At 49.0% G+C, this 15,197-nt stretch overlaps 1 protein-coding gene across 2 annotated transcripts; it reads left to right on the forward strand.

Moving 5' to 3' along the window:
- The first annotated feature begins 722 nt into the window (after positions 1–722).
- On the forward strand, positions 723–14,957 carry PHB1 (prohibitin 1). 2 transcript variants are annotated; one of them, XM_008997399.4, is made up of 7 exons: positions 723–928; positions 2,304–2,418; positions 4,035–4,196; positions 9,012–9,154; positions 9,290–9,406; positions 11,889–11,984; positions 13,807–14,957. In XM_008997399.4, the coding sequence occupies exons 2-7, from the start codon at positions 2,331–2,333 to the stop codon at positions 14,017–14,019; spliced, it is 819 nt and encodes a 272-aa protein (XP_008995647.1). In that variant the 5' UTR covers positions 723–928; positions 2,304–2,330; the 3' UTR covers positions 14,020–14,957. The 2 variants fall into 2 exon arrangements, with proteins under 2 accessions (XP_008995647.1, XP_002748500.1); XM_002748454.7 differs by having other exon boundaries at positions 723–768.
- The last annotated feature ends 240 nt before the right edge of the window (positions 14,958–15,197 follow it).

Raw genomic sequence — 15,197 nt, forward strand, 5'->3', positions numbered from 1 at the left:
TAATAAAGCAAATGAAGCAAATTGTTAACAATAGATGAACCTGAGCCAAAGATAAACGTGCGTTCTTTTGCACCATTCTTGCAACTTTTCCAAATAAAACGTTTCTTTAAAATCAGTCCAGGGAGTCCAAGCAGAGCCCCTTTTCTCACTCGGTGCATGACCCCAGACGAATTCGTTCCTATCTGTTGGCCTCAGTTTTCCAGCACGGATGGTTCTCTCCGGGTCTGGTAATCAATGTCTTGTAACTCTGAGGACATTTCCAGACAGGGCTTCGGAAGGAAGATGGCCCTTCGTTTTTTCATCACGACTTCCTCCAGAGTTTCACCTGTATTCTTTCATCAGCTATAAACTTGCGCCTGCTAATTTTTGGCACCAGCTGAACGCCCACCTCCTCTTTCCCGGAGTCCTAAGGCTCACCTTCCGGCAGTCTTAACCTCCGTGCAACACAGGCACGTGCATTTATCTCTAGGAAACTACAGCCCCCTAAAGGCTTTGCGGCAACATACTCGACTCGCGGTTATTACCAAAGAGAAAACGCTTTCCTCCGCGGGCCAGCTGCTGCATAGCCTTTTGGGAGTTGTAGTTCATCTGCGAAGAGCCGCGGAACCGGGGTAAGGTTCCAAGCCACTCTTCCCAGAACTCACAGCGCCTTTCCTTACCAATAGAAAGCGTGGATCTTGGAAAGAGGGAGGGGCAGAAGAGGACCTGTGCGGCGCACGCGCAGTATGCGTGGTTGGGGAATTCATGTGGAGGTCAGAGTGGAAGCAGGTGAGAATGGAGGGGTCGGTAAAGGCCGGTCTCTGGGCATCTCTGCAGTCCTCCTCTGCTCCGTGATGTGCACTTTGGGCGAGGAGAGTGCGTGCGTGAGTCCGCCTTGTGAGGGAAGTGAGAAGGAGCTGAGCCCGGGACGAGCCAGGGATTGCTCAGAGTAAGGGAGGTGTGCATGGGGGCAGGGTGAGGAATAATCCAGAAGCTGTTAGAAATGGAAAGGGCCGGGTATCCCAGCCTCGGAGAAGGAGAATTTTAATGCACGGGGCGAGATCAAGGTAGTCTCAGGAGTTGAGGTCTGGGAAATAGGGAGGGAGGATTTGAAACTGGAGCGGGCAACGACGGCGGGGCGGAGCATTACAAAGTTAGATGCTGGAGTGATTTCTAGTTAGGTCAGCTGTGCTCAGGCCCATCCCGCCTCAGCCCCACCCTCCCAGTTCTTCCAGAGCTCACTGCCACTGTACAGCTGGTTAGAGCCTTTTTCCCAAATAGGTTCTTCAATTATATTGGCCCCAGGATGTCTTCCAGCTCCTGCTTTCATAAGAAACAGGTCATTCTTAATACACGATGTTGAGAAGCAGTATGATGAGGAGTTAAGCTGTGTTTGCTAGCATTAGACCTCTGGGTTCTAATTCTGGTTCTACCACTTAATAACTAACTTAATAACTATGCGATCTTGGCTTCTCATGTAACCTCTCTGTGTGCCTCTGTTTCCTCTGTAATTATATTCTTCATAGGGTAATTGTGAGGAGTAAATAAATTGCTTTTATTAGACGACCTAAGTGTTAGCTCTTACTGTTACTTTTTTTGTTGGCATCAACATATAGCACATTTTTTGTTATTTTTTCAAACCATAATTGCACCAATCCAGCCACAGAGCCCCTTTTTGGGGGCCCACTTGTCCAGGAAATGAGAGGGTGGTTTAGTATGGTTCTAAGTTCTCTATGGATTTCAAGCCCTTGCCTTGTTTTCATTACTGAACCAAGTGTCCCAGACACCTTACTTTAAATGATTGAGAAAGAAAAAAAGAAAACAGCCAGGCATGGTGGCTCACACTTGTAATCCCTACACTTAGGAGGCCGAGGCAGGAAGATCAGTTGAACCCAGGAGTTCGAGACCAACTGGGGCAACATAGCAAGACCCCATTCTGCAAAAATGAACAGAACTAGCCGGGCATGGTGGCACACTTCTGTGGTCCCAGCTACTTGGGAGGCTGAGGTGAGATCGATTGAGTCAGGGAGGTTCAGGCTTTAGTGAGCTGAGGAGTCACTGAACTCCAGCCTGGGTGACAGAGCAAGACCCTGTCTCAAAAAAAAAAAAAGAAAAGAAACTGAAAAGGAAAAAAGCAGAAGAATTAATAATACACTTTCCAAGCTCAAGAGCATTATTTATTAGGTATCCTTCAATGGATGATTTAGCACTTTCAGGAATGGGGAAATAGCTAGATTGAAAAGTGACTATTTGTGTCAGAGAGGGCTTTCTCTGAGGATTTGGCATCAAGTTCGATTTTGTTTATTTTGTTTTTATCCCCTTAGGTGTGAGAGGGTCCAGCAGAAGAAAACATGGCTGCCAAAGTGTTTGAGTCCATTGGCAAGTTTGGCCTGGCCTTAGCTGTTGCAGGAGGCGTGGTAAACTCGGCCTTATATAATGGTAAGGCATGGAGGGGCACTGGGTGACTGCGCTTTTCTGGGAGATTTCTGTTGGTCTGCATAGCACATGTGACACCCCTGATGGTAGCTGCTGTCTGTGAATGTGTTTGTGGCCATGAGGGCTCACTTCCTGCCATCCCATAACATAGGACTGCATTGTTACCAAGCCCCTTACCTTGCTTGCAGTCATAGGTCTTCTCAGGGCCTTTATTCAAAAAGAGCCTCCCAGCCCACTTCCTTGTTGGATGTGTCCAGTGGCTCCTGTCAACGTGAAGTGATGCCACACCTCCCAAATGCTGCTGCATAGTGTCTGGATTTTCCTGACTATCTGAAATGGAGATCCCATTTGTTCTCCTCTGCTTACATGTGGAATAACAGCAAAGGCTGTAGATCTGTTCGGGTTGGGTGACCTTGTCATGAGCAGGGGCTTTTGCTCTGCTGACTTTGGGTAGTTTCAGAGGAAATGTCTTTGGGATGCACTGCCCAGCTTTTAACAGTACAGGAGAGGGGTTAAGCTGGCTTTTCTTCCACTTTATTGTGGAAGCTTCCTCATTGGTCAAGCAATGGATTTGACTTGACTTTATCTATAGGACTCCCTTAACTCTGACAATCTGCCACTTTCACATGCCACAGAGCAGCAGTAGATTGGCCCGTCTGGTGTGTGAGGAGCTTTACTTTCAGAGTGAAGATATTTGGACCAAGGATAAAGTTCGGAGAGGCAGCTGATTAGAAAAGCCTGCTCATGCCTGTAATCCCAGCACTTTGGGAGGCCGAGGCGGGTGGATCACGAGGTCAAGAGATCGAGACCATCCTGGTCAACATGGTGAAACCCCGTCTCTACTAAAAATACATAAAAATTAGCTGGGCATGGTGGCGCGTGCCTGTAATCCCAGCTACTCAGGAGGCTGAGGCAGGAGAATTGCCTGAACCCAGGAGGCGGAGGTTGTGGTGAGCCGAGATCGCGCCATTGCATTCCGGCCTGGGTAACAAGAGTGAAACTCTGTCTCAAAAAAAAAAAAAAAGAAAAGCCTGCTTGGCTTATATGACACATCTTAGCAGTACTATGATCCTTTTGGCCACACCTGCAACTAGACAGTAATTGCTATCACTAAATTTCTCTCTGTACCAAGATAGTTCTATAACCCATTGAAGCTTTACAGAAACTGCTATTAGGAAGAAAGAGGACCTTCTAAATGTAGAATTCCCATAATGAGGGTGCTGCTTCTGCGAGCACTACGTTAAATTGGAGCCCGATGGACATGTGGTAACTGGGAAGACCTCATTGAGTCTTAGGAGTTTGGGTAGATGATTCCTGGAAATACGTTGGTGGGTGTTCAGGGATAGAATGGTCATTCAGAAAATCAACAGCCAGTTCCCTCGAGGAGAAAGGATGTTAGGGAACAGATCCTATTACCAGTTCTTGGAGAGATGTGAAACAGAAAGTGATTGTTAGTTTTGTAGCTATTTAGAAGTGTCTAGAGACCAGGAGATGGGGAAGGCAGAGAGAAGAGGGGATACTTAAGTGAACAGAAAGCACCAGGGCTCTTTCAAAGACATGATCCTTTTGTTTAAAGGATGCGAGGATTTTTCTGACATGTCATTATCCTTTCTTCCTAGTGGATGCTGGGCACAGAGCTGTCATCTTTGACCGATTCCGTGGAGTACAGGACATTGTGGTAGGGGAAGGGACTCACTTTCTCATCCCATGGGTACAGAAACCAATTATCTTTGACTGCCGTTCTCGGCCACGTAATGTGCCAGTCATCACTGGTAGCAAAGGTGAGTCTTGCTTGTGGTTCAGGTAAAATAGGGAGTGTGGAAGAGGTGCTCTGCTCTTTTGTGTCCCAGGAGCATCTGTGGGTTACCAGGATCCAAAAGGCTTTGGACTGCACATCATAGGAATTGACTAGACTATTTGCCCTGGAGAGCTTGATATGGATTCTTAGAAATAGCCACGTAATCCTAGCACTTTGGGAGGCCGGGGATTGCCTGAGGTCAGGAGTTCGAGACCAGCCTGGCCAACATGGTGAAACCCCATCTCTCCTAAAAATACAAAAATTAGCTGGGCATGGTAGTGGGCGCCTGTAATCCCAGCTACTCAGGAGGCTGAGGCAGGAGAATTGCTTGAATCCTGGGGGCAAAGGTTGCAGTGAGCTGAGATCATGCCACTTCACTCCAGCCTGGGTGAAAGAGCAAGACTCCGTCTCAAAAAAAAAAAATAATAATAATACTCACTTAAGGTCCACACACAGCAGTACAAATTTAGAGAAATATACAAAGGCGTATCTTAAGAGTTACATCGAGGCTGGCTGGGCGCGGTGGCTCACACCTGTAATCCCAGCATTTTGGGAGGTCGAGGAGGGTTGATTACTTGAGATTAGGAGTTTGAGACCAGCCTGGCCATCATGGTGAAACCCTGTCTCTGCTAAAAATACAAAAATTAGCCAGGTGTGGTAGCGCACGCCTTTAATCCCAGTTACTCAAGGTGGAAGCAGGAGAATTGCTTGAATCCAGGAGGCAGAAGTTGCAGTGAGCCGAGATCACACCACTGCACTCCAGCCTGGGTGACAGAGTGAGAGTCAAATAAATAAATAAATAAGAGTTACATAGAGGCTGGGCGTGGTATCTCACACTTGATAATTCCAGCACTTTGGGAGGCTGAGGTGGGAGGATCGCTTGAGCTCACGAGTCGAGACCAGCCTGGGCAACATAGTGAGACCCCATCTCTATAAAAAATACAAAAACTAGGCCAGGTGCAGTGGCTCGCACCTGTAATCCCAGCACTTTGGGAGGCCGAGACAGGCAGATCATTTGAGGCCAGGAGTTCGAGATCAGCCTGGTCAATATGGTGAAACCCCCTCTCTACTAAAAATATAAAAAGCCAGGCATGATAGCATGTGTCTAATCCCACCTGCTTGGGAGGCTGAGGCAGAGGTTACAGTGAGCCGAGATTTCACCACTGCACTGTAGCCTGGGTGACAAATTAAGACTCTATCTCAAAAAAAAAAAAAAAAAAAAAAAAAAACCAGGTGTGGTGTCTTGTGCCTCCTTTCCAGCTACTAGGGAGGCTGAGGTGGGAGGATCACTTGAGCACAGGAGGTGGAGGTTGCAGTGAGCCTGGATCACGCCACTGCTCTTCAGGCTGGGTAACAGAGCAAGACCGTCTCAAAAAAATTAAAAAAGAATTGTGTGGTCATCTAGGTCAGGTGCAGGCCTATAATCCCAGCACTTTGGGAGGCCAGGGCAAAAGATAGCTTGAGCCCAGAAGTTTGAGACCAGCCTGGGCAACATAGTGAGACCCAGCCTCTACCAAAAAAAAAAAAAGCTGGGCACAGTGGCTCATGCCTGTAATCCCAGCACTTTGGGAGGCCGAGGCAGGTGGATCATGAGGTCAGGAGTTTGAGACCAGCCTGGCCAACATGGTGAACCCCTGTCTCTATTAAAAATACAAAAATTAGCTGGGCATGGTGACGGTTGCCTAGAATCCCAACTACATGGGAGGCTGAGGCAGGAGAATCGCTTAAACGCAGGAGGCAGAGGTTGCAGTGAGCTGAGATGGTGACACTGCTCTCTAGCCTGGGCGACAGCAAGACCCTGTCTCAAAAAAAAAAAAAATGCCAGGCATAGTGGCATGCGCCTACAGTATCAGCTACTCAGGAAGCTGCGATGGGAAAATTGCTTGAGCACAGGAGGTCAAGGCTGCAGTGAGCCAAGTTCACAGCACTGCACTCTAGCCTGGGCCATAGAGTGCGACCCTGTCTCAAAAATAAACAAACAGTTACATCATGATTTATGTTTTAAGAAATCTAAATGTGTTTTGCTCCCTCAGCTGACCTCATCCCCTAACCCCCCTGCCAAGTAGCTACAGTTCCCCAGAATGACTACAGAAACCAATCTCTAGCCTTATGTTTGCCTTTGTGGCTGACTCGCCCTTTACCTTGCCTTCTGTAGCCTGCAGTCCAGCAGCGCGGGGTCGTGCTGTCATCTCAGGTGGAGGCCCACACTCCCAGGAGCAGTCTCCCGGTGTCTGTAACACTCCACTGCATTTCCAGTAGGATCCTGGGATGATTTGCCATCACCGTTCTCCCTCGTCCTACCCATAGAGGTGTACAGGCAGAATAGAATCGCAGGTGCGGTTCAGCAGTATTTCCTCACACACAGGAGAGAGGCACGTGGATCTTGGTCAGTTGACTTTGACACTCACCCTCGGTGCTGCTTTTCAGCAGATGTTGACTTACTGTGATGGTGCCAGGCTTGGTGCTGGGCTGGAGGGTGGCGGTGGTTCAGAGGTAGATGAGAAGGAATTTTTGAGGAGCTCAGTCTACTAGGAAGATAGACTTGTGAACAAGCAATTACAGTGGAGAGTGGGTAGAACCCGAGCCAAGGTCATCCAGGGTGTAGGGAAGCACAGAAGAGAGCAGCCAGCTCCCCCAGGTACTGACATCTGAGCTGGGACTTGCAGAGGGAAAAGTGTGTCAGCCAGAGAAGAGGGGGAAGGAGAAATTCAGAAATCTGTACGTCCTGGCCAGGGAGAAGCAGCAGCCTAAAGGGCTTGCCTACTACAAAAAAGGAAATGAAAGGTGGGTGGGAGGTAATGAAGAAACATAAAATTTAACTTAAAAGCCTACTTCTAGGCCAGGCGCGATGGCTCAAGCCTATAATCCCAGCACTTTGGGAGGCCGAGGCGGGTGGATCACAAGGTCAAGAGATAGAGACCATCCTGGTCAACATGGTGAAACTCCGTCTCTGCTAAAAATACAAAAAATTAGCTGGGCATGGTGGCGTGTGCCTGTAATCCCAGCTACTCAGGAGGCTGAGGCAGGAGAATTCCCTGAACCCAGGAGGCGGAGGTTGTGGTGAGCCGAGATTGCACCATTGCACTCCAGCCTGAGTAACAAGAGCGAAACTCCATCTCAAAAAAAAAAGCCTACTTCTAAACTTCCCACCTCTTTGGGAGTTCTTTCTGTACTGTTTTGCAGTGGTTTTCAGGATACATTATGTCCCTATTTCTAAAACTATTGATAGGAGCTTCTGGAAATCAGGGAGTTGTAGGTATTAATACCTTTCCTACCTCTCCTGGTGCTCAGTTCAGGACCCTATCCCCTGGGCGCTTGGTCCTTATTGTTGATGTCTGTGACAGTGCTTTAGCCCCGAGCAGGCCTGACTTGTCCAGGGAAAGGTATAATTCTCTCCTTGAGTCCTTTAACCGGCCCAGGAATTGAGAGGCAAACCATCGATGGGTCTGTTAACCCTTTTATGTGTTACACAGTTGACAGAGTGCTTTTGTGTATGTTTCCTCCTTCAGTTTTCCCCAGCGTTTCCACAAGGCCTGGAAAGAAGATGAAATTGTCCCTATTCTCATATACAAGGAAGTAAGCTCAGGTTGGCCAAGGCTTGGAGGGGCCACACCATTAGTAAATAGCCCCAGATCTTTGGACTGCTAGTCTAACACCATTTCTACCAGACCCAAACTGACCTCTCCAAGGCTGACTCCTGACTTGGGCACAATCACCAGACCTTGGAACGGCCTCACCCTGCAATTCTTAGCATTGGCCTGTCTGTTGTTTTAAAATGTTCAGGGTTGCAAACAGTGCGTGGCGCCTATTAGACACATAATCTGAATTACGTATATCTGAGAGCACTCAGGGTATACCAAAAAGCTGGTATCACTGAAGCCTCTAAGAAGTTATAGTCTGTTTGTGATGCTTTACTGGGCTCTCTGCCAAGGAAACCAGGCATACCTGCTCCTTGCCCTCTAGGATCTTATAATCAGCAAATTTGCTTATAAATTGTAGCAAATTTGCAGCCAGGCACAGTGGTGCGTGTCAGCTACTCGAGGCTGAGGCAGGAGAAATGTTTAAGCCCAGGAGCTTGAATCTAGCCTGGGCCACATAGCAAGACATTCTCTCTAAAAATAAAAATTGCCAGGTATAATGGCTCACACCTGTAATTCTAGCATTCTGGGAGGCCGAAGCAGGTGGATCACTTGAGCCCAAAAGTTTGAGACCAGCCTGGGAAACATGGCGAAACCATGTATCTACAAAAACTACAAAGATTAGCTGGGCATGGTGGCATGTGCCTGTGTAGTCCCAGCTACTTGGAAGGTGTAGGGGGGAGAATCGATTGAGCCCAGGAGGTCAAGGTAGCTACAGTGAGCCGTGATCTCACCATTGCGCATCAACCTGGGTAACATGTGACCCTGTCTCAAAATACATTAAATAAAAATTGTAGCTGAGCACGGTGGTGGCTCACACCTGTAATCCCAGCACTTTGGGAGGCCAAAGCAGGCGGATCACCTGAGGTCAGGAGTTCGAGACCAACCTAACGTGATGACACCGCATCTCTATCTCTACTAAAAATACAAAATTAGCTAGGCATGGTGGTGGGCGTCTGTAATCCCAGCTACTCGGGAGGCTGAGGCAGGAGAATCAATTGAACCTGGGAGGCGGAGGTTGCAGTGAGCTGATATCGTGCCATTGCAGTCCTGCCTGGGCAACAAGAGCAAAACTCCGTCTCAAAAAAAAAAAAAAAAATCCCACTTATATTCCCACAGTGGTTTTTATTTTTACCTCCAATGTTTGTCCCTACCTTCAGATTTACAGAATGTCAACATCACACTGCGCATCCTCTTCCGGCCTGTTGCTAGCCAGCTGCCTCGCATCTTCACCAGCATCGGAGAGGACTATGATGAGCGGGTGCTGCCGTCCATAACCACCGAGATCCTCAAGTCAGTGGTGGTGAGTGAACAAGGTTGCCAGGTGGCAGGAAGTGCTTGGCAGTCAGTTGGTTGGGATGTGGCTGCCAGTTTCCTGGTTCCTTTTCTGCTTCCTCATTAACCCGACCTGTCTTTCTGCTCCTCCCTTTGAAACCAGGCTCGCTTTGATGCTGGAGAGCTAATCACCCAGAGAGAGCTGGTCTCCAGGCAGGTGAGCGATGACCTTACGGAACGAGCAGCCACCTTTGGGCTCATCCTGGACGATGTGTCCTTGGTAAGATCCTTCAGGAGACTGAGGGGAAGGGGCAGCAGTTCTTGTATAGGCGCCTGGCTCCGTTTCTGGGTAGATGGTATTAGGTCCCTCTTCCCCTCTCCCATATGTGAGACTTGAAAACACAGAAACATGTTGAGGTGAGGCAGGCTCCATGGGTTTCTCGGCCCAGGGTTCTTTTACCTTCCCCCAGCCACACACATCTTCCTTATGACCTCTGGTTGTATCCAGATAGTCCCTAACCACTAAATGTTTTACCTTCTCCAAACTGTGTTACCCAGAAAGTGATGCCTTGTTAACCCTGTTGGCACAGGCAGAAACTGCCTAGTAGAGACCAGAGAACAGCTCGGGTCGTCTTTCTCCCCAGCACAGACCTCCCAGCCTGACCCCTAGGAATCTCCAAACACCTAAGGTCTGAAGCTCAGTGAAGTAAGTTCTGGGAATCCCAATGAAAGGTGATAGAGTGTAAACGAAAGGTTCGATTCCCTAGGCCTGGTAATGGGGGGCAGGGGACATCTCTGAGGCATAATCTATCCTCTGGAGACACTATTGCTTGTGTGTTTATATGACATTGAATGTCATAACTCAGTCGGCAAGCAATACAGGCAGGATAGCGTTTCAGGTTGAGGAGGGTGAGGGGAAGGGGTCGTGTTTCTAGATTCTCTGGGAAAAATCATTTGGAGTGATTTGTTCGGGCAGTGAGGTAAAGTGTTTCCTGTTCGGTTCTCCTGTGCATCACTAGGGAAAGGCACCGCTTCCCCCAGCATCTGTGCAGCTGTTTAAACAGCCCCTCCACAACACCCAGTGCTAACCCAGGGGCACTGCTCCACCTTGCTCTGGCTGTTGGAATTCCCAGGGCCTTGGGGCTCCCTCTGCTGGCAAGATGCCAGGCTGCAGCAGTTCTGCAGGCCCTCCCCACTTAACCTGAACACCTTGGCTGTGAGAAAACACTGAGTAAAAACCTAAGGGAAAAGTTGGCATTTTACTAGACTTCAACCACATACTCCATTCTGGGGAAATGTGGGCTGACCACAGGAAACCCTATCTAAGAGGTGTGAGAAGAAAATTAGGTTTCATGGGGAATTTGCTGCCCTCAGCTGGCCCTTTTAGAAATCAATTTTATTCCTTATTTATACATTGCATTTTTCATTTCTCAGGATCAGATTTTCTTACCCAAACTTTGAATAAGAGACTAGAAATGGGCCGGGCGCGGTGGCTCACGCCTATAATCCCAGCACTTTGGGAGGCTGAGGCGGGTGGATCACAAGGTCAAGAGATCGAGACCATCCTGGTCAACAAGGTGAAACCCCGTCTCTACTAAAAATACAAAAATTAGCTGGGCATGGTGGTGCACTCCTGTAGTCCCAGCTACTCAGGAGGCTGAGGCAGGAGAATTGCCTGAACCCAGGAGGCGGAGGTTACGGTGAGCAGAGATCATGCCACTGCACTCCAGTCTGAGTAACAACAGCGAAACTCCGTCTCAAAAAAAAAGAGACTAGAAATGGATCAGGTGACAGACAACAGCTGCAGTTAGAGTTAGGGGGTTAAAAATCCTGGAAGATGGTGAGACCAGGATTTGCTCTTTAGGAGAAGTTTTGGGGCTGCTTTTCAAAAAAGCAGAGGTTGGGAGAGTGGAGGAAATGAAACAACTAGAAGTTGATGGTGAAACCAAGCCTCTCCTTCTCCTTATTCTTTTTCATAAAAATTAGGATGAATAAGTAAATTGCTCTAGGCTGGGCGTTAGGAATTCTGGGGTCTGTTCCCATTGCTTGTGCTATCTAGAGACAGTCCCATCAGACCTGACGTGATTAGGAAAGGTCTAGGGATCATCGGACTTCTAAACCCTCACCCCGACCAATGACTTTACCTGCTTTCTCTTTCCTTTAAACCCTTTAACAGAACCACTCACACATTGGGAATACCACGATTTGTGTTCCACCGTCCCTCGTCCTCTTCCTGTTCAGCGGTGGAGCTGCTATGGGAAGAAGTGGACTGGTTAACCCATAAGCAGAGAGCATCAGGCTCTTGGATCCCTGGAAACTCGCTGCCTCCCTCACTTTCAGGGGCCCCGTTTTCCATCTGGCCTTCCTTGGGCTTTGAACCAGGCATCAAAGGCCCTTGGAAGAGCTCTAGTCAGTGGTGGGGTTCTTAGAACCCACAGTTCTCCTCTGGGGAGGTGGTCGTTGGAGTGGATACCTTCTGGTGCCTGTGGGCCCCATCAGAAGCCCCAGTTGCCATTTGCGATATGAGGTCGCTGTACTGTGCGAGACGGAGTAAGGTACAGGAGCGGTTTAAGCAGCCAGAGACTCTGGGTGTAAACTCAGTTTGGATGCAGATACGGAGGTGGAAGAGCATTCTGGCCTCACGGATGCCTCCAGCTGCTAGAGCCATTGCCGGCCTCTTCGTTCCAGCGGCTGTAGAGGCCTCCCAGCAGCGCTGTCTAAGCAATCACACTGCCTCATCTTGTGCTCCTCTCTCCCCTTAGACACATCTGACCTTCGGGAAGGAGTTCACAGAAGCAGTGGAAGCCAAACAGGTGGCTCAGCAGGAAGCAGAGAGAGCCAGATTTGTGGTGGAAAAGGTGAGCATTCAACCAGATGGCAGGAGCCTCTCCTTCCCCTTTCTCCTGCACTCAGCTTCCCCATCTGCTGGGTGGCCTGGAAATTCATCATCTGTCATCCCTTCTTCCGGGATCATCGGAAGGGGCTTGAAGGGATTGTACTTTTGCAATTGGTTCCAGAGTCTTCAGGGGCTAGTCCAGGATATGTGGAGTTCTGTTCCTAAATCACTGAAAGATAATTCTTCTTCCACTTCTCTGAGATCAAAAACACTCTCTTACAAATAAAAATGTTTCTCCTGGAGTATTTTCAGCTTCACTGAGAAGTCATTTTTAACCGTAGTTACATAGTGAAAGCTGACAGCAAAAAAGATCAAACGTTGCACCAGATGTGCTTTCGTCACTAGATTTTTTTTCTGGTGCTAAATCCATCCAGATGTGTCAAAGATTGTGATGGGACACAGTGTATTTGCTTAGCAGCCTGGTCTCTCTGGTATTTGCAAAGACATGTTTATTTCTTGTTCTCCCTCTTCCCACCACCAGTGTCCCTCATTCGGGGGGAGATGGGTTCAGCAAGAAATAAAAGGGGAAAAGAGGGATAGATTTAATTTTGGAGAATGAAAACTCTGTGTGGGCAGGGACTTGTGTCGCTTTGTGTCTCCTATAACTTCAGAGATTTTAGTAAGTCTAGCACAGTGCTTGGCGATAGGTATGCAGTAAATGTGCTGAGCAAACAGACGTGGGGCCCAGCCATTTCAAAATCATACGAAATTTCAGAGAGACTCAATACTGTCTTCTCCTCACACTCCTGAAGGCCCTGCATTGCAGAGAGCTGTCTTCCTAGTGATATTGATAGGGCAAGTCTAGGAGATCTCACTCTGAATGCCTGGGTTCTGGGCAGGAGCCAGCCTATCTCACAAGCAGCTCTAGGAAGTCACTAGTGTGTGCTGCTCTTTCTTCACCATCCTGAAGTTGGTTGGTTGGGCTGAGACAGCATCTCCCTCTGTGGCCCAGGCTAGAGTGCAATGGCATAATCACAGCTCACTTCAGCCTTGACCTCCTGGGCTCAAGTGATTCTCTTGCCTCTGCCTCTCAAAGTGCCGGGATTACAGGCATGAGTCACCACACCTGGCCCAGTCCTGGCCTTGATGAAGCCCTTTAGACTTGGGACTTGAGGGAAAGATGAGCCTTGAGAATTGATTCCACCTTTCTTTTTCTTCGTTCTTGGATCCTCCTGGCCCAGAGTAGGGTGGTTAAACTAGATTACAATTAATATTAATGAGGACTTTGAAATAAGGCAAATATTCATGCAGGGCATGGTGGCTCACATCTGTAATCCCAGCACTTTGGGAGGCCAAGGCGGGCAGATCACAAGGTCAAGAGATCAAGACCATCCTGGCCAACATGGTGAAACCCCGTCTATTAAAAATACAAAAATTAGCCGGGCATGGTGGTGTGCGCCTGTAATCTCAGCTATTCCAGAAGCTGAGGCAGGAGAATGGCTTGAACCCAGGAGGTGGAGGTTGCGGTGAGCCGAGATTGCGCCATTGCACTCCAGCCTGGGCAACAGCAAGACTGTCTCAAAAGAAATAAATGAATAAATAAATATTCATGCAGCCAACAGAAATGTAACCCTCCCCTTCTGTGTTGAGTAAACATGAAAGGAAAGAGGAGGACTGGGTGGGCAGTGTGCTCACCCGCCCGCCATCAGGAGGAAGTAAACTCCCCTAGTTCCTTCAGGAGCCTGGGAAGGCGGCTTTCTGGTGAATGTCCTTTTTGGGTGGTAGCCTGATAATGCAATTTCCTGAGGGTTGATCTTAGTCTCTCTCCATCTCCATTCTTTTAGGCTGAGCAGCAGAAAAAGGCGGCCATCATCTCTGCTGAGGGCGACTCCAAGGCAGCTGAGTTGATTGCCAACTCACTGGCCACCGCAGGGGACGGCCTGATTGAGCTGCGCAAGCTGGAAGCTGCGGAGGACATCGCGTACCAGCTGTCACGCTCTCGGAACATCACCTACCTGCCGGCGGGGCAGTCCGTGCTCCTCCAGCTGCCCCAGTGAGGGCCCACCCTTCCTGCACCTCCATGGGCCGACTGGGCCACAGCCCCAGTGATTTTTGACACCGCCTTCCTTCTGCCCCCACCCCAGAAATCACTGTGAAATTTCATGATTGGCTTAAAGTGAAGGAAATAAAGGTAAAATCACTTCAGATCTCTAATTAGTCTATCAGATGAAACACTTTCCTTCTTCTCACGTCCATCTACTTTTTTATCCACCTCCCTACCAAAAATTGCCAAGTGCCTATGCAAACTGGCTTTAGGTCCCAATTCGGGGCCTGCTGGAGCTCTGGCCTGGGCACCAGCATTTGACAGCACACAGGTAGGGCAGTGCGTGATGGACTGGGGAGCACAGGTGTCTGCCGGGGTCCACAGGTGGCCTCCATCCTGTCACTGATGCTGCAAGATTTGCGAATGAGGGCACGTGGCTGAACTGAGAAGGCAGGCCTCCATCTTCCCAGCAGTTCCTGCGCAGATGCCGCTGAAGAGAGGTGCTGGGGAGGGGCAGAGAGGAAGCCATCTGTCTCTTACCGTAAGGCTGATTCTCTTTAACTATGTGACCAGCGGAAGCAGGTGTGTGTGAACTGGGCACAGATTGAAGAATCTGCCCCTCTTGAGGTGGGTGGGCCTGATTGTTGCCCCCTAGGGTCCTATAACTTGGATGGACTTGGATAGTGAGAGAAGAGGCCTGGACCGAGATGAGTCCTGTCGAAGACTTCCTCCCTACCCCCTACCTTGGTCCCTCTCAAATACCCAGTGGAATTCCAACTTGAAGGATTGCATCCTGTTGGGGCTGAACATGCCTGCCAAAGACATGTCCGACTGCGTTCCTGGCTCCCCCATTCAGAGACTGCCCTTCTCAAGGGCTCTGTGCCTGTGCTGGGAAGGAAACAAATGTGTGTAAACTGCTGTCAATAAATGACACCCAGACCTTCTGGCTCAGCCGTGGGTTGGTTTTTTTGTTTGTGGGAGCCGTGGGATCAGAACAGAGCATTCTAGCAGTTTTCGTGTGCACATGTTCACATTGCCAGCTGAGACAGAATCTCCAGTAAGGCAGAAAATGCTTTGTTTTCAGAAAACACTTTGTGCTGTGTTCCAGATCCATCCCCAACCCGAAGGGAACCTCCGTGGTAGCCGGTGAGGTTTGTCATGGGTGGGCTTGCAGGTGGTGAGGGTACGTGG

Source organism: Callithrix jacchus, chromosome 5 (genome assembly GCF_049354715.1).
Source record: "Callithrix jacchus isolate 240 chromosome 5, calJac240_pri, whole genome shotgun sequence".
In the NCBI taxonomy this organism is placed as follows: Eukaryota; Metazoa; Chordata; class Mammalia; order Primates; family Cebidae; genus Callithrix; species Callithrix jacchus.

Excerpts from the sequence above, each read along its gene's own strand:
- PHB1 (XM_008997399.4), top strand. The coding sequence starts at position 2,331 with ATGGCTGCCAAAGTGTTTGAGTCCATTGGCAAGTTTGGCCTGGCCTTA. Across the intron at positions 2,419-4,034 it reads AAACTCGGCCTTATATAATG|TGGATGCTGGGCACAGAGCT; the intron begins GTAAGGCATGGA and ends CTTTCTTCCTAG. Across the intron at positions 11,985-13,806 it reads CCAGATTTGTGGTGGAAAAG|GCTGAGCAGCAGAAAAAGGC; the intron begins GTGAGCATTCAA and ends CCATTCTTTTAG.